The following is an 18,731-nucleotide window of genomic DNA, read 5'->3' as shown; positions in this document are numbered from 1 at the left end:
CTCTAGCCATCAGTCAAGAGTTAAGCAATAGACAGGCAACTTATTGGAGACAGCACATCAGGCCAGAGATCCCTTGTGCTGCAGAAGACACCAAAAAGCAGACCCCTCACCTTTCTGTTCCATACTGCTTGCTACTCCTCGCCAGTCTCTTTTCAGTTCTCTGTGAAAATGGTTGCTCAGAACACCTACAACCTCTTGTAGATGAAATAGGCGGGTGCTATCCAGCATTATGTGCTACCTGTCCTAGCTCCCTTCGTAATTTCTTAGAGAGATCTGGAGGGTTGGCTAACAGGTGAGCTGTGGTCAACTCCTTTTTCTCCACCGTAATAGCGTTGCTGCATTGATTTCATCTTAAACATGAGTGATCTACTCGAGTGTAGGAAGGTAAGGCTTCCCCATGTTCCTCCATACCTACATATTTATCAGGAATCAGACTTGAATACATTTAAGATTGTTCTGAAAATATGCCAGTTGAATAAGGCTTACAGACTTCTTCCCAACTAAAGATTTTGACTTGTTTATTTATGGATCAGGAACTTAACTATATTTGGGCCCAGATTTACAAAGGTTTTGCATCGGGGTTGCGTCACCCCGTGCATTGTATTTTGTTATGCAGCCGGATGCAAAATCCTTTTTGGTATTTACAAAGCCATGCAAATATTGATTTACCGCTCTAAGTGTACTGGGGATGCTCAGACGTGAGTCCCAGTTACTCCACACCACTGGAATCAAGCTAGCCGGGCTGATGAGAGGTGTTACCTCGAAACCGGGCCGGTCCTCGGATACTTGTTTCCGTTCTGGAAAGGACATGGCTTTTGTAGTTCGGACTGGACTGTTCCCATGGGGCACAGGGTCAGCGCTGATTTGCATATCGCCATTGTCTAACCCAGGGTTGTGTGGAGTGGAAAAACGATGGATTTGGGCCCAGATCTTTGGACTGGGGTGAATGTGTGACATTGATCCACATTCTGTCCATCATTGTTGTGTTTGCAGTTACCGCTCTAAGTGTACTGGGGATGCTCAGACGTGAGTCCCAGTTACTCCACACCACTGGAATCAAGCTAGCCGGGCTGATGAGAGGTGTTACCTCGAAACCGGGCCGGTCCTCGGATGCTTGTTTCCGTTCTGGGAAGGACATGGCTTTTGTAGTTCGGACTGGACTGTTCCCATGGGGCACAGGGTCAGGGCTGATTTGCATATCACCATTGTCTAACCCAGGGTGGTGTGGAGTGGAAAAACGATGGATTTGGGCCCAGATCTTTGGACTGGGGTGAATGTGTGACATTGATCCACATTCTGTCCATCATTGTTGTATTTGCAGTTACCGCTCTAAGTGTACTGGGGATGCTCAGACGTGAGTCCCAGTTACTCCACACCACTGGAATCAAGCTAGCCGGGCTGATGAGAGGTGTTACCTCGAAACCGGGCCGGTCCTCGGATGCTTGTTTCCGTTCTGGGAAGGACATGGCTTTTGTAGTTCGGACTGGACTGTTCCCATGGGGCACAGGATCAGCGCTGATTTGCATATCGCCATTGTCTAACCCAGGGTGGTGTGGAGTGGAAAAACGATGGATTTGGGCCCAGATCTTTGGACTGGGGTGAATGTGTGACATTGATCCACATTCTGTCCATCATTGTTGTGTTTGCAGTTACCGCTCTAAGTGTACTGGGGATGCTCAGACGTGAGTCCCAGTTACTCCACACCACTGGAATCAAGCTAGCGGGCTGATGAGAGGTGTTACCTCGAAACCGGGCCGGTCCTCGGATGCTTGTTTCCGTTCTGGGAAGGACATGGCTTTTGTAGTTCGGACTGGACTGTTCCCATGGGGCACAGGGTCAGCGCTGATTTGCATATCGCCATTGTCTAACCCAGGGTGGTGTGGAGTGGAAAAACGATGGATTTGGGCCCAGATCTTTGGACTGGGGTGAATGTGTGACATTGATCCACATTCTGTCCATCATTGTTGTGTTTGCAGTTACCGCTCTAAGTGTACTGGGGATGCTCAGACGTGAGTCCCAGTTACTCCACACCACTGGAATCAAGCTAGCCGGGCTGATGAGAGGTGTTACCTCGAAACCGGGCCGGTCCTCGGATGCTTGTTTCCGTTCTGGGAAGGACATGGCTTTTGTAGTTCGGACTGGACTACTGTTCCCATGGGGCACAGGGTCAGCGCTGATTTGCATATCGCCATTGTCTAACCCAGGGTGGTGTGGAGTGGAAAAACGATGGATTTGGGCCCAGATCTTTGGACTGGGGTGAATGTGTGACATTGATCCACATTCTGTCCATCATTGTTGTGTTTGCAGTTACCGCTCTAAGTGTACTGGGGATGCTCAGACGTGAGTCCCAGTTACTCCACACCACTGGAATCAAGCTAGCCGGGCTGATGAGAGGTGTTACCTCGAAACCGGGCCGGTCCTCGGATGCTTGTTTCCGTTCTGGGAAGGACATGGCTTTTGTAGTTCGGACTGGACTGTTCCCATGGGGCACAGGGTCAGCGCTGATTTGCATATCGCCATTGTCTAACCCAGGGTGGTGTGGAGTGGAAAAACGATGGATTTGGGCCCAGATCTTTGGACTGGGGTGAATGTGTGACATTGATCCACATTCTGTCCATCATTGTTGTGTTTGCAGTTACCGCTCTAAGTGTACTGGGGATGCTCAGACGTGAGTCCCAGTTACTCCACACCACTGGAATCAAGCTAGCCGGGCTGATGAGAGGTGTTACCTCGAAACCGGGCCGGTCCTCGGATGCTTGTTTCCGTTCTGGGAAGGACATGGCTTTTGTAGTTCGGACTGGACTGTTCCCATGGGGCACAGGATCAGCGCTGATTTGCATATCGCCATTGTCTAACCCAGGGTGGTGTGGAGTGGAAAAACGATGGATTTGGGCCCAGATCTTTGGACTGGGGTGAATGTGTGACATTGATCCACATTCTGTCCATCATTGTTGTGTTTGCAGTTACCGCTCTAAGTGTACTGGGGATGCTCAGACGTGAGTCCCAGTTACTCCACACCACTGGAATCAAGCTAGCCGGGCTGATGAGAGGTGTTACCTCGAAACCGGGCCGGTCCTCGGATGCTTGTTTCCGTTCTGGGAAGGACATGGCTTTTGTAGTTCGGACTGGACTGTTCCCATGGGGCACAGGGTCAGCGCTGATTTGCATATCGCCATTGTCTAACCCAGGGTGGTGTGGAGTGGAAAAACGATGGATTTGGGCCCAGATCTTTGGACTGGGGTGAATGTGTGACATTGATCCACATTCTGTCCATCATTGTTGTGTTTGCAGTTACCGCTCTAAGTGTACTGGGGATGCTCAGACGTGAGTCCCAGTTACTCCACACCACTGGAATCAAGCTAGCCGGGCTGATGAGAGGTGTTACTCCGAAACCGGGCCGGTCCTCGGATGCTTGTTTCCGTTCTGGGAAGGACATGGCTTTTGTAGTTCGGACTGGACTGTTCCCATGGGGCACAGGGTCAGCGCTGATTTGCATATCGCCATTGTCTAACCCAGGGTGGTGTGGAGTGGAAAAACGATGGATTTGGGCCCAGATCTTTGGACTGGGGTGAATGTGTGACATTGATCCACATTCTGTCCATCATTGTTGTGTTTGCTGTTATTCAAAATGATGGCGCTGCCTAGGTTTCTCTACGCCCTCCAAAATTATCCAGACCTGGTGCCTAACGCCTACTTTACAGCAATTGAGGCGGCCCAGCGTACCCTCCTTTGGGCGGGCGCCCCACGTATTGCTCTGTCAAAACTCACACTGGGGTGGTATGACGGTGGCATAGCCCTCCCTGACATCCGTAAGTACTACTGGGCAGCCCATCTTTCAGCGATTAATCAAGGGACTTATGGGGATGGTAATGACCCGGCCTATGGGATGGACAGATGGCAACTCCCGGGTGGGAACTATGAAACTGCACTCTACTCTAAAATGGGCAAACTTCGACTCACCGGACCTACACAGCACTCGGTACAGATATGGCACATAGCGCAGAAACAACTGGGGTGGTCCGGGGTCCTCACCATGGCTACACCACTCTGGGCTTCGGAAAAGTTAGGTAACCTGGGTCGCACCAAAGGGTTCCGGAACTGGGACCTGATAGGGATCTCCCAAATAAAAGACATCTGGGGGCCTAAGGGTATACACACATTCGCTCATATGCAGGCGACGTACGAACTGGCACACACCGAATACTTCAGATACTTACAGGTGCGACACTCCCTGCAGACACATATTCCACCCGGCACCACACTGCCTCAAAGCTCCCCTCTAGAAGACAGACTATTAGATGGGCATATGCCAGAACACGCTATATCTCTCACGTACAAAAAGCTGGTGAATAATTCCCCCGACCTACTATTGCCCTTAAAAGAGAAATGGATTGCCGATGGGTTGGAAATTGATGAGGAGGAATGGATGTATGCTCTTGCCTCCCCCCGTGAGGTGGCAATATCAGCCCGACTGCGCCTAATTCAACTTAAAATACTACATAGAGTTTACATTTCATGTACAAGGCTGCAATTGATAAGAAAAGGTGGGGACGGACTCTGTCGAAGGGGATGTGGTGTAGAGGGTACCTTCTTTCATACCATATGGGGGTGCCAAAGAGTGCAAACGTACTGGGCGAGAGTGGTGCACTGCATGCAGGAGGTGTGGGAGGTAGAAATTCGGCTGGATGCCAAAAGATGTCTGCTCAACATCTGGGAACCCACTGACTTATCGCACAGAGGGAAACCGTGGGTAACGCTTGGGCTGATGGTGGCTAAAGGGAACATTGCGAGGTTGTGGGGTGACCCTAACCCACCAAAACTGAGGGACTGGCAATGTGACATGGACTGGTGCATGCTGCAGGAGAAGACAGTTTATGTCACAAGAGGCTGTCCTCGCAAATGGGTGGAAATTTGGTCCAGATGGAACGAATACAGGGGAAATATATGTGAGCCTCCTCTAACCACGCAATCTAGCTCATTGGACGTATAATACAGACCATTGCTAACTGACTCCTAGCACTTAAGTGCGTTTAGGTTTCATATTCGCACCGGCACTGCTCTGAACCTTAAAGTACTGTAATTTATCGACCAAGTTAATGGGGGGTTTGTTTTCTGTTAGTTTCCTTTCTTGGTTAAAAAATGTAACACTGTGGACCTTATTATGCGCCTAAATCTGTAAAATGTGACCTTCCTCATCCTTCCTTATCTTTCGAGATCTCATAGATTTGCACTCTATTACGCCGCCGTACCCCCGGGTTGACGGCACAGGGCTGTGTCTTTGTTCTATGATACTGAAAAGTTTGATTGTTTGCCAGCCCGCTGGGTTGTAGGCGAGTATTGTATGATGTGATCTACGTAATAAAGGTCTATATAAAAAAAAAAGAAAAAAAAAAAGAAAAGAGCCTCCCCAGCGACGTGGCGTGTACGTCATTATAGTAGTCCTATCTCTATTTTTCAAAACGTGTTTTGACGCTCGTTTCCGTGAAGGGCAGCTGGTGAAAGGCGTGGAGAGGTGAGATAAGGATCCAATGTTTATACATAAAAAATATAATTAAAGCGCATTGTAAATTAAAAAATTAAAAAAAGAAAGGTAATCTGTAGTATTGGTTTGTTATAAACATCGATATTTTGCTTTGTTCGGCAGTTTGGAAATAATTTTTTTAGCCTATCAGTATCATTATGTACAGGACGTAAGAGGTTAAGTAACGTAAATTTTGCGGTGTATCAGAAAAAAATATTTTAGCATCAGTTACGTCCAAAATATCAAATCGAAGAGTAGTACAAAATGGACACTTATCTTGTTGTATTTAAATTTTTAAGAACATCACTGTTGTTGGTCATCAAACACTATTAGCTATTAATGATAAACAGTAAGACTTGGTCATTATTAATTGTCTCAATTGATCTTGGCATCTCTTCCATCAAAGTTTAAAAAACATATTAAGTGAACATCTGTTGATGAGACGCGTCCACAGGTATGTGTGTTTGCTTTTACATACTGTATAGTGCATTGTCTAGTATAGATCTAATCTCCTCCATTGCTTTCTGCTGTGGGATGCTGGTATGTAAAAAAGTTAAATCCATGGTGTGGGGTGAGGAAAGATTATCCTTTATCAGTTTGATTCTGTCCATTGTATCACGCACAATGATTCCAGGACTGAATTGTACCCTCACACTATGGGTTGTCATGGAGGACTGTCCAGACGTTTGTGGATTTTGGGTAGGGTATATATTGTTGCCGTTCTAGGGTCTTTTTTACTTAGATATATTCATATTCACCGATAAACCCATCCACAAGGCCTTTATCGCTAATAACTTGACTCACTTCCTTTGAGGGATTGTTCCTGTACTCCCAGTTGTCTGTATCTCAGTTTTGTAATCCTCAGTGTCTTGTACCAATATGGCATCCCATTTCTTCATTGGTTTGCTACTATATTGGTTTTTCTATTGAGAGTTGAGGACTAGGCTTTCTACCATAGCGGTATTGTGTTTGATGTAGTCCTTCTGGGATAACATCGCTTAAGCCCACCTGCTCGAATGTCAATATCTTGTGGGATACTAGGTTCACTGGCGGTGTAAAGGGAGATGGAGGTCTTAGTCAACTGGAATCTCACTTGCCTTGCTATGGGATTTTAGCTAAATAATGTTTGAGTCTTATTTTCTGAAAAACTGATGAGAGTTCCGTTTTTATATTAAACGTATTAGGGACATCACTAGGATCAAAGGAAAGGCTCTTCGCCAGCATATTTGATTCTTTTATTTTTAGTTTAAGAAGTTTTATTGAAAAGAAGTTTAAAACCATTCAAGAATATAATGATATACATCGCTTAAGTATTGTGAGTGCATCAAAAATAGAACAATATAAACATCAAATATAAACAAATGATTATAAGTTAGTAAACAAAACCATTGAAAGCTTCAATGCATAGCATCAAAATAATCATCAAATTTGAAGGAATTCTAGCGATTTTTAGTTTCTTAAGAATAAGAAGAAGAGAGGAGGGAGAGGGACAGAATAAAATGAAAAGAGAAGAAAAGATATGTATCACAGTTTATATATTAACATGGCGTTACAATCATCACTTAGTATCTAAACATCCAAATATACTGATAATTATCTCATGGAGAAACAATGGTGGTGCTGACAGGTCCGGAAGAGGTGACAGTTCTGCATAAATAAGTGGTAAGTGGAAGCCAGATAAAGTATTTTTTGATCCGCAGGGGAAGTGTAGTGGCATAAGATCTATCTAACCTGTGGTAGTAAGATAATAAATTCCACCAGGCTATGAAAGTGATTTTTTAAGTATCCTTCCAATTTGATCTAATACCTTGTAAGGCCAAAGCTAACAATAAATCAATAAATTTCCCAATATTCCTTTGAGAATGCCAAAGGGGGGAAGAACAGCCCCCAGAAAATATGTACAATAAAGCATATCTGATTCTGACTAAGTAATGGTGTATTTAGATACATTTAGAACATAGTCCATTTCCCTTTGTGTAATATTGGAATCCACCACCTGTAGTACTGTCGTCAGGTCTGTGTCTCCTTTTGGCTCTACTGCGGGTGGTAGCTGCCTGCTCTCTGCCCTCTATCTCGCCCCTTGGTCAGGTCTGTATCCGCCCTCGTCCAAAGAAAGGTCCCTGGTATTGGTCCCCTTAGGTTTGGGCAGATGTACCTGTCCCTGGCTGCTGTCTGTCAGAGCCGCTGTTTATGGATGAAGGGGAAAAGGTCACACATCTTTTTGCGAGGCTTGCCATTGGCTGATGTAAAGACCCTGAGTATTCAGCTGACAGTATTGGTCTTGCAAATATGGATAGGTCGCTTGTTTTTATTGGAGTACGTAATATTTTCACACAGCTTGTCTAGTTTCCTTTCACTGCCGCATGTAACACCCCAAACCCCCGATGTGAGATACACCCACGCATGCCTCTTTGTACTGTTGCAGATTGGCTGCTGCTGCACGAGGTCTGATCGTAACTCTTTTTTTCCTTCCAGATCCAAATCCGCCTGAAAATCTGAAGGTGTCACCAGTCAGTGACACAGTGATCCTCATTGATTGGACCGCACCGAAGGACCCTAACGCAGGCAGATATCAGTACAACGTGACCCTGGCAAACCCCACGTCTGCACAGACCGTACGGACTACTAGCACCAATGGCACCACGCTGACCTTTGGAACCTTGAACCCGGGCAACCTGTACACAGCAAGAGTCAACTCCTGGATCGAAGGCGCCTCCAGCACAGAGAGCCAGGCGCCTGCACAGACGCGTAAGCATTTCAGAAATAGAAAATGTGGTGGTAACTTCCTTTAATCAAAAGAACATATGATACATTATTTTATTTATGTAGCGATGGCTACCACAATTCTTTCATTATATAGCAGTCAGTCTTAAGTGCTGCAAGGATGAAAGGTTGAATGAAAGAGCCCTGCTGGGATTCAAACCTATACCCTTCCACCGATGGGGTCATGTACTTGGCTCTATCGGTGAGTTCTAAATTCACTGGGCTCTTTCATAATTTAACTGTATTTCTTACATCTAGATGCACCCTGCATCATGAGCGTGGTTACTTGCATTTTACTTGCATACTTGCATTTTACTTTTTGTTTCTGTTCCTGGATTGAAAAGGAAATGCAACTCTTTAGTTGCGCACTTTCTTAGATTTTCAGCTCTGCTTTTAAGATAGCGGCTTAACAGTGTGCAAGTCTACCTGCTCCCACTTCTATGTGACTTCTCCAGCCCTGCCAGTCTGGCCAAGCCCCGCCTTTCAGGGTGCAAGCCGGCCTAGTGCATTTCTGTTTCATTGAGCTTCACTGGTGAGGTCTGTCTTCAGTTCCCTGAAGACTCCCCTGCTATCCTGACACTTCGGCAAGACCTCTGATTGAAACAGTTGGGTTCCACACCCATCATGCTGTAATTCATCGCTCAAGTATATAGAAGAAATGCTCCCAGAAGTGTGCTCAATCCTCAGAGGCACGTCTGCTGGTAGCAACAAGTTCGCTGCTGTGACACCATGTGTCACGACCTCCCGCATGTGTTTGTAAATGTAAATGTGTTTGTATTTATATAGCGCCTTCTACCCAGAGGTCTCGTAGTGCTGTATTCATACCGCTGTGGAACCCTTCCTGGCTTTCCTGTGAAATGTCCACTCCTGGGCACCCCCAAGGTGAAACCTGGCATCCCAGCGCTTTTGGGGCCGTTGTGGAGATTAAGCAAGCTATTGCCCAGAGTCACAGAGTGGGACCCATGATTAGACTAGGCACCAAGGCGAGAATTATCAGGTCCGGGGAAATTGTGTCCAAGAGCCGCTGAGGCGGGACTTGAACCCTGGTCCCGGGCCAGACCTCTGCATCAGGGTCTGCCGCTCTAACCATTGAGCCACATTTCTCCATCACACCCAGATCATCCCACATTCTACAACCTCACACTCGCACTATCCCAGCTACACACAGATCTGAGTGAACCACTCTGTACGATGCTGCTCTAGTGCAAGTTAGGCGCCATAGAATACTACTTGTCATATGTTAGTGATACTATCCCAGCTTGCTAAACCTAGAACACAAAAAACAAATGCACTTTTGCATATTCTCTCGCAGCTTTGCAATATGAGTTTTTTAGTCCTCAGTGAGGTTATGCAATGTTACATTTGTCCCCACTGTACTGCACGTGCTTAGTCCTTTCCTGCAGACATCAGGCTGAACAGTGAAGAAATGAAATAACTGCAAAGTTGCAATTTACATTGCACTTGTGGTTAACATTACTAGCTTCTTTGTTCCCCTACTCTCTAATGGGGTTATGTAATGTTACAGGATTTCTAAAGCGCATGGAAACCCGCAGGCAACCAAGCACTGATTGAGGAAATTTCTTTTCCACATAGACAGAACATAAAAAAAGAATTTAGAACTTAGTTCTCTGAGAGGCAGTTCCTAAAGGCTTTCCGAAATCCCAAATCATTATCAATCGAGAGGATGGCCAAGGGGAGAGAGTTCCAAAGCTTTGCTACATTGAAACTAAAAGAACAACCACCACTTGTGAGTCTTTTAACCGGGGGCACCGAGGCTAGATGTAGATGAGAGGGTCTAAGAGGCCTGTTTGTAATATGAGGGGTAACCAGCTAACGTAAAATGGGGGGACCACGTGCATGTAGTGCTCTGTGTGCGATACAAGGAGATTTGAATTTGATTCTCGGAGTGACTGGTAGCCAGTGACTGGTAGCTCGGTAAAAAAAGTTGGGAGTCCAAATTGACAGTGCCCTGTCCTTTTGACCCCAAATACAGGCTCTGGTGGGCACCTTTTTTGGGCTTCTATGCACTTTAAAGCATTTGTTTATATCTCCTATCTATCGAAATTAGAAAAACGGTGATCCAGGCCCTGATTACCTCCAGGCTCGACTATGGAAATGTACTTTATCTAGGTCTTCCTGACTATCTTCTGAGTCATCTGCAAGTGGTTCAGAATGCGGCGACCAGAATAGTCCTCAATTCAGCTCGTAGAACCCATATGACCCCGCATTTGAGACACTGGTCCTGGCTCATAAACCCTGCATGAGAAAGGAGCAATGTACCTGAGGAGGAGGATGTGTCCTTATGGCCCTTCCAGGGTTTTACTGTCAACCTATGGCCATCTTGCCAGCATCCCTGAAATCTGCCTGGAAAGAATTGGTGGAAGATCCTTTTCTTATCTCAGATAAAGGGCCTGGAAAAAACTCCCTCTGGAACTGCGTTATCCGTGAGCTTTTGGTTTTCAGAAAGAGGATAAAAACCTGGCTTTCCCAGCAAGTGACTTAAAAGGTAATTTTTTAGTCTGCAAGTGACCTTTTCTCTCTAGCCCCGGGACACTCCCTGGAGTATGCGTACGCTCTACAACCGCCTTTTCTTTTCATTTCATTTTAAGGAAGACTTTTCAAACTGTTTCTGGCTGATTCATGTCTCGGAATCCCAAGTAGGAGGCGTGATGCAGCATTTTGCACCACTTGTATTTTCCGTGTGACTGCCGAAAACAAGCCCAGATACAGTGAGTTGCCGTAGTCCAGGCGAGAAAGGATCAAGGCCTAAACTACCAGCCTCCTCACCATCTGAGGGAGCAGAGGCAGAATCTTGTGCAGAATGTGCAGGATTCCATGACAACTGTCTGAAAAGTTAGTGTCCTAGGTTTCCAGCGTGAAGGCTTTATCAAGCTACTCCACCAGGCATTTTATAGCTGTTTTAGCAACTGCAGGGGTGGTAGCTGAAATATTCCCATTGAGAGGAAGAATTCTCCCAAGGATGTTGAGTTCGGTCTTTGATACATTGAGCTTGAGGCAGGATGTTTTCATCCAGCTGGCAACCCATTTCAGACAAGGGCCCAATCTGGATGCTAAAGGGTCAACCCCAGGATCAAGTGAAAAAAACAGCTGGGTATCGTCAGCGTAGGACACTATTGAAATCCCAAAGTGAGTAATAAGATCGGCCAGAGGTTGCAGTACACATTAAATATTATAGGAGTGAGCGAAGACCCCGACAGTGACTGGAACGATCTCGGAATTGCAGCCTTTGTCAAATGCCTGGAAGGAGCACTCCTTCAAAAAAGAGCTCCCTAATCCCGGCCCTTGCCAGAAACACCTGCCCTGCTAATAGGTGCCAGAAGTGTGGGATGGTCCACGGTGTCAAAAGCCAGGTTCAAGTACAGGAGTATCATAAGAACCATAACCCCTTGGTCCAATCTCCTTTAGTCATCCTTGACCACCACCAGGAGGGCAGTCTCAGTACTGTGTTTGGGCCGAAATCTGGTTTGTGTGTGGTGCAATCGAGAGTTGGACTCTAGAAAGTGCGAGAGATGTCTATTTACATGTTTCTCGGCCCCTTTACTGATGACAGGGAGCAGAGAGATTGGGCGAAAGTTTCCCTGGCATGATAGACATGATGGATCAAGGTTGGGCTTTTTTTAAATTGCCTTGATCATAGCTTGTTTCCAAGGTAGCGGCACTGTACCCAAGTCCAATGGAGCAAGAAGGGGAAAATAATTTCTTCCTCAAGACTAAGAATATGGTGAGGGAAGGGGGATCTAGGGGAGGCCCAGACGTGATTTGACCAAAAAGGGCAGTACACTTGTCCAGAGTAAGGGAACAGAATTCAGATAGAACGGGAGAACCCCCACTTCTTACTGCTACTCAAGGGGATGTGATCAAGGTTTCTATCCCTCCTCCTGGGAAGATCAGTAAATATGTGAGATTTTGGAGTAAAAAGGAGTGGCCAGCACATTGCATCTGTCCTGTGAGGGTTCTGAAATAGGACCCTGTGCGTGGTGTACTACGACTGGGTCATAACCTTATATGCAATTTCCCGCTGGGGCATGCTACGGAAAACTTTCGGGATGTCGCGCCATAAGTGATCCGATTGGGTGGGTGTAAGGTCTGTGTCTGACATTGACTGCCAGCGTGTCTGGTAAGCACGTAGAGCAGCACTTGGGGGATGTTGAAGAACTTGGTAGGTACGAGAGATTAAACCCCTGGAGTTGTCAAAGGGGTGCACTAACTGCTCAAAAAAGAGTAAAAGGCCGAGTGGCTGCCTGTGCCATAGATGGCGCCTGAACCTGATGTCTAAGCTCGATATATTGAAATCTAGCCCCCAACGGCAACAGGAAGTCCCGCTTACATTTTTCAAACGTTTTTAAAGTGTCTCCCACAAAAAGGTTTCGGATTGTCCGACATCCCCCTTCAGTCCACTCTGAGAAGTAAGGCAGTTGGCAGTCAGGTCGGAAGTGTAGATTACGAGCAATGGGGTTGTGTGGGGATGGAAAGGAAGTGAGGCTCCTACGCAATGCTAGCGTATCCCAAATGTTAAGGACCGTCTTTGTGGGGACCGCTATATAAGCACTTCAAGAGTCAACATCCAGCGTGAGCCAGGCAAGATCCCAAACAGGTCTGCCAGTGACTTCCCTGTCCATATGAAACCAGACTTTCTAGCTCTCCCATGCCATCCACTACGAGATGAAGCGAAGATGCGACGCCCAATAGTATTCCAACAAGTTGGGACATGCCAGTCCCCCCCTGTCCAGCTGAAGCAGGAGTATCTTGCTAGAGAAGGACTTCAAAGCTCACTTTGAAGTCCCTGTATCTGATGCTCCGGAATGGGAGTGGGGATAGTCTGGAAAATATATAGTATCTTTGGGAGGATAATCGACATTTTGACCGTGTTCAGACGCCCTAACCAGAATAACGGGAGGGATTCCACGTGCGCAGGTCAGCAGAGACTTCTTTTTTACACTCCTGCCAATTTGCTTGCGTCTAAGTGCCAAGCGTGGGGGTGAAGTTAAGTCCCAAATATCTTATGGAACGGGGCGCCCAGTGATAAGGAGCGAGAGATTGGAGTGTGGGAATCTCTTCTGTGGGGATCATGAGATTTAAGGCCCATGATTTCTCATGGTTGAATTTAAGCCCTGACACCAATTTGAACGACTGGATCAATCTATGTAGGGCGGGTAGAGAAGTTCTTGGGCGGGTTAGAGTAAGAAGAAGATCATCGGCGAACAAGGCTATTTTGTGATTTAGTCCCCCAAGAGTGATGGCATGGATGTCAGGAGATTGACGAATCATGATAGCAAGAGGTTCCACTATGGGGAGAATAGGAGGGGAGATAAAGGACACCCTTGACGGGGGACCCTGTGAATAGGGATGGGCTTCGTGAGCTGGCCATTGACCCGTACCTGCGCCATAGGGGAAATATATGGAGCCATAATTCTAGCGGCCATCTGTGGACCTAGACCTATTTTCTGTAGGACTGATCGGAGAAATGCCCAATCCACTCGGTTGAATGCTTTCTCAGCATAGGGCGAAAACAAGCAGGCAGTTATTTTCCAATGATGCGCCTTTGCAACTAGGTGGGCGATACGCCTTACATTGTCTGCTCCTTGTCGTTGGCAAATAAATTCCACCTGATCCGGCTCGCGGAGCCCGGGAAGGTGCTGCTTGAGGTGCTTAGCCAGTATTTTACTGTAGAGTTTGAGATCTGTATTGAGGAGCGCGATGGGAGGGAAAGATTAGCAGAGCACAGGACCCTGCTGATCGGGGGCCACTCGCAGGTCTCCAGTGCGGCCAACACTTGATCTGGGTCAGGCGAGTCCCCAGCGTAGAGAGATGTGTAGTATTCCTGGAAAGCTTGAAGTTTAGCGGCTTCAGTGGTGGCCCAAGTGCCAAACCCTAGGTTAAGCTTAGCAATATGTGCCTTGGCAGCCCGAGCCCGAAGGCGGCGTGCCAAGACTGAACCCACTTTATCCCCCCTCATAATACCGTTGTTTGAGGGCTAACAGGTCGTGCTCCGCTTTTTTGGTTCTGTGCGCCCGTAATTGGCCTCAAAGCATAGCAAGTTGCATCTTATGCCGCATCAAGGGTTGTTGATGGTCTAGCCGCTCAAGCGCCTTTATATCCAGAGAGAGTTTGTCCTCGAACAGGCTGGCTTCTCGGACCCGAGCTATGGCGATGGATGGGATGCAACCGTGGTTGGTGGCCTTAAACGTGTCCCAAACCACTGGGAGTGGAGTCTCTGGAAGGCCGTTGGCCTCGAAATAAAAGATGATAGCATCCCGAAGTTCCCCCGCATCCACCAGATCCCTTAGGATGTGAGGAGGGAAGCACCATTGGATTTGGCTATTGGAGCGGAAGGAGCGATCCTGGAGAAGGAATTCCATGTGAGCGTGGTCAGAGATTGAAATGTCAGACATGGAGGCTGAGAAGGTGTCTATAACAAGAGAATGCAAGGCAAAGATATAGTCGATGCACGAGTAGGAGCGGTGAACATGGGAATAATGGGAATAATCGCGAGCGCCCGGGGAATGATAGCGCCAGATGTCTATAAGTCCAAGGGTAGTTAGTTGCTTTTTTAAGGCAGAGGACATAGCCCCGGTCCCATGGAGTGAGCCTTCGCTACCGTCAAGATCCGCCTCCCATACCAGGTTGAAGTCGCCCCCCAGGATGAGATTAGTATAATCTAGCATTATGTGTTCCCACAACAACCCCCGTAAAAAAAGTCCTGAGCCAGATTCGGTGAGTATGTGTTGCATAGGGTAAGGACTCGTTGCCCAATCTTGACAACCACTTTGAGGAATCTGCCATCTTTACTACGGATCACCCGCGTGTCACCTCAGCGAATACCTGCCCTGCACAGAATAGCCACCCAGCTGTTTTAGTGGATGCAGACGCCCTGAGTTGGAGGATATCTAGGATGAGCCATGCGATGGGCATCTTCCCTCAAGAGACGGGTTTCCTGAAGGAATATAATGTCTGGATTGTGCAGTAGAAGGTAGCGCCAAATATGACGATGCTTGTTGGTGGAATTAAGACCCTACACATTAAGGGAGAGGAGTTTCAGGCAGGAAATAGAGGTCATCTCTCCTGCATTTTGAATGCTAGCGCCATCGCAGGCATAGGACGAAGGAGAGCCCCCCATCCACCAACGCAGACCCGGGCAAAACAAGGGAGGTGGAGGTCAATGCGAGGCCAGGCATAGCACTGAGTGGAGAAGAAGCAACTTACACAGAGAGGAGACACCTCCCCCCAATCAGGACCACCCTCCCGCCAAGGAACAAAGGAATAAAGTAGAAGAAGGAGGAGGAGAGGAAAAAGAGAAGAGACAAAGTACCCAAAAAATAACAAAGGGCCAACAAGGCCTATTCCAGTCCGGGAGCAGGCCAGGCTCGGCTCAGTGGAACAGGCCATCCCAGAGATGTCACTCTCCGAAGAATAGGAGTGGAGGCGGGTCTCTGAAGTCGGGGTCACCATTCAGGAGGTTAGTCCGGCCTTACCGCCAGTGTGCATAAGCGGCACGCGGTCTTGCCAACAAGTTGAGTGGAGGGCTGGTCCCCCTCTCGTCAAGAACAATACAGGTGGTGGAATGCAAGGTTTCATGAAGGTGTGCCAAGAAGTGATTTGTCAGACTCCTGGGAACTCAGGGGCGACTGTCCGCCTTCTAAGGAACGGATGTGCTGTATGATGACCTGCTTTGCCTGGGATGAAGCATGTTCTCCCCGATAAGACGGGCGTCTGGAGCAGTTTATCTTAGCCCATTGGGGTTTTACAGGCTCGCGGGTTAAGGCAGGCAATCGTATGGGGCTAGACGGCGGCGTGGTTGAGATTCGAAGCAGCTGCGCAGCCTTGCGGAAGGACGGCAGTACCCGACATTTGGACTCCCACTGGAAGATGAGTGCGATTGGGTGGCCCCACTGGTAGCGAACACCCAGTTCCCTTAACTTATCAGTGATGGGCTTGAAGTCTTTACGACGACGAAGCGGGGTAGGGACAAGGTCTTGGAACAGCTGTATAGGAGAGGCCTTGAACTTGAGTTCTGCTTTGTCTCGCGCTGCCTTGAGGATTGCCACCTTCTCTGTAAAGAAATAGACCCCGGTCAGGATGTCGGGGATAAGGCCCGGGCAGCCAGGTGGGCCAGACACCCGATGTACGCGGTCGAGGGCGGGCGGGGATGCATCCTCATCTCCCCTCGTGAAGCAAATCTGTCACAAAGGTCATGATGTCTGACACCTCGGCTCCAACCAGAACCCCCCCTAAGCGCAGGTTATTTCGGCAGTCCCTGTTTTTCAAGTCCTCCTGTTTTAGCTGTAGTTCAATGTGTTCCACAGGGCTGTAACTGGGTTGTCTTTTGGGGGTGCAGCAGAATCTTTCCCAGTGCGCGAGCGTGTCATGGCTCCTCAAAGATCCATGGGATGGGTCGTGGAACCACTGTGAAGGTTCAGCACAATGTCGGGCCTGCTTCCAGCTTGTGGCTGACCAGTCAGTAGCCACAGGGCGCCAATGAGGGGAAGTGGGGGTGTCCAGGGGGCACCTCTCCTGAGACCTCAGACACCCGAGAGAGTCCAGAGCAGACAGAGCAAGGGGTGAAGTCAAGTAGCATGCAGGGTCCTGACGGGCCAGCCTCAGCGCACCTCCCCAGTCCAGTGCGTACCCCCTCTTATAGGCGTCGCCACACTTCCCCGCGTGAGGAGCTCTTCCTCACCACCCCCTGGATGTAGGTCTAGGGTGGGGGCCGCCCAGAGTCCAGCAGCTCACTACCTGGGAGGTTTTCAACAGTCCCCCTGGCATCAGGATTCTCCTTCCAGAGGTGTTACTTCACCCAGGAGCAGGCACATGTGTCTCAGGGGCCCGGCACAGGGGAGGTATCGCAGCTAAGATTCGCCAAGACTCGCATTTCCGTCCACCTCCTGGAGCAGCGCCAACCACATGGAGAGCCCTAGGTGCAAACACGCCATCAGGGTACAGCGCAGTCACAGATCCCAAGGAACAGCGGGGGGTGCGCTCTATTTGCACTCACCAGTCAGATCCCCCGAAGCCACCACAGCTCACTCCAACAGCAGGGCCCCAGGCCAGCGGCGAGAACAGTGCAGCCGCAGGGACCCAGGAAAGGCACCATATTCTCAGCGTGTCGCTTCAGGCCCCCAGGCGCAATCAGCCACCCCTCTACGGCGCCAGAACCAGTCAGAGGGCCCAGTCCAGTTAGGTGCTCCTCGGTGCTTCAGAGGCCCAAAATGGCGGCTGCCGGGACCCCGGCCGAGGCCCAGACCCATGGTGCTCAGCACTCTGCCTCCAATGATCTCCCACCGTCAGTAAGTGCTGCAGGCGGCTCAGGAGGCGGCCGCATGCAATGTGGCCCAGAAAAAGGACTGCAGCCGGGGCACAGGTCGCGCCATGCAGGATAACGGCCAGGACTATGTTAGCAGCCTGAGAAACGCTCAATCGGCAGTGCCCCTGCGGTGCATTAGCAGTACGGAGTTGCAGCCCCCATACCTCAGCTGCCGGGGCCGGTCACCTTCGCTGGGGGCCTCCGATATGCAGGCACGGGCAGTACTGCAGGGGGGCCGCTCCAGTGTGTTCAGCAGCTCTGGCTGTTTCCGACGCCGTCAACGATGCTGCTGTGACGCCACGACCTGCACCGAGGTCCAGGGAGCCACTTGTGAACTGAATTATGCATCGCCCGGTCTGCTCCGCAGCTCCGACGCACGCCGACTCCGGCACTGATCGGCCGTTCCGGACGCCAGCACTCACATCGACTCCGTCATCGCCAGCGCCTACATCCTGTAGTTGCGGAGCCGATAACCGCAGAGGGCCACTCTACGAACTTGCCGATGTCGCATTGTCAACGGAGATGACAGCGGCCATCTTCGATGCTGTGCACCTTCACCAATTTCGTTTCCAGTGCCGAGATGCCCACGGGTGATTTGTGTGCTATAAAAGTGGCAATAACATAACAACAAGGTACTGTTTGTTTGAGTGTCTGTGTGACTCACGCCTGACGCCACGATCCTCGCGGTTGGCGGTGTACTTTGGATTTCGTGCTATCACGACGTCGCAATAGCCCCAGTTGGTGCTATTTGATTTCTACAAGGTTATTTTTGAAATATCCTTTGAAAGTCACTTTTCTGAATATCTTTAGGTTGGATTTTTGTCGTTCTGGTCTTGTTTAGTTTAGATAAAGATATTTTAATTGTCTAAACTGGTTTGGTGTCCTTTTGTGGTGTTTTCACTGTGTTACTGTGAGTGTTGGTGCAAATACTTTACACATTGCTTTTGGGATTAGCATGTCTGCTTGTGCTAAGCTCCCAATGGGGTGAGCAGGGGTTATCTAGAGTATGCTGTCCCCTTACCCTGACTAGAAGCAAGGGTCCCTATTTGGACAAAGCTACCTACCTCTGCTAACTAGAGACCCCCATTCCTAACAATTGCTCATTGCACTTTTGGTGCCTGGTTT

The 18,731-nt window shown here is 48.7% G+C and overlaps 1 protein-coding gene across 1 annotated transcript in view; it reads left to right on the top strand.

The window, feature by feature from the left end:
- PTPRH (protein tyrosine phosphatase receptor type H) overlaps window positions 1-18,731 on the top strand; it is a 779,225-nt gene that overhangs the window by 677,087 nt on the left and 83,407 nt on the right. Inside the window, exon 16 of the mRNA XM_078655031.1 lies at window positions 7,997-8,269. Coding sequence (XP_078511157.1) covers window positions 7,997-8,269 — 273 coding nt within the window. The remainder of the gene's footprint in view (window positions 1-7,996; window positions 8,270-18,731) is intronic.

The sequence above is a fragment of the Lissotriton helveticus genome, chromosome 7, assembly GCF_964261635.1.
Source record: "Lissotriton helveticus chromosome 7, aLisHel1.1, whole genome shotgun sequence".
In the NCBI taxonomy this organism is placed as follows: Eukaryota; Metazoa; Chordata; class Amphibia; order Caudata; family Salamandridae; genus Lissotriton; species Lissotriton helveticus.
This window is presented reverse-complemented; position numbering and strand designations above follow the sequence as displayed.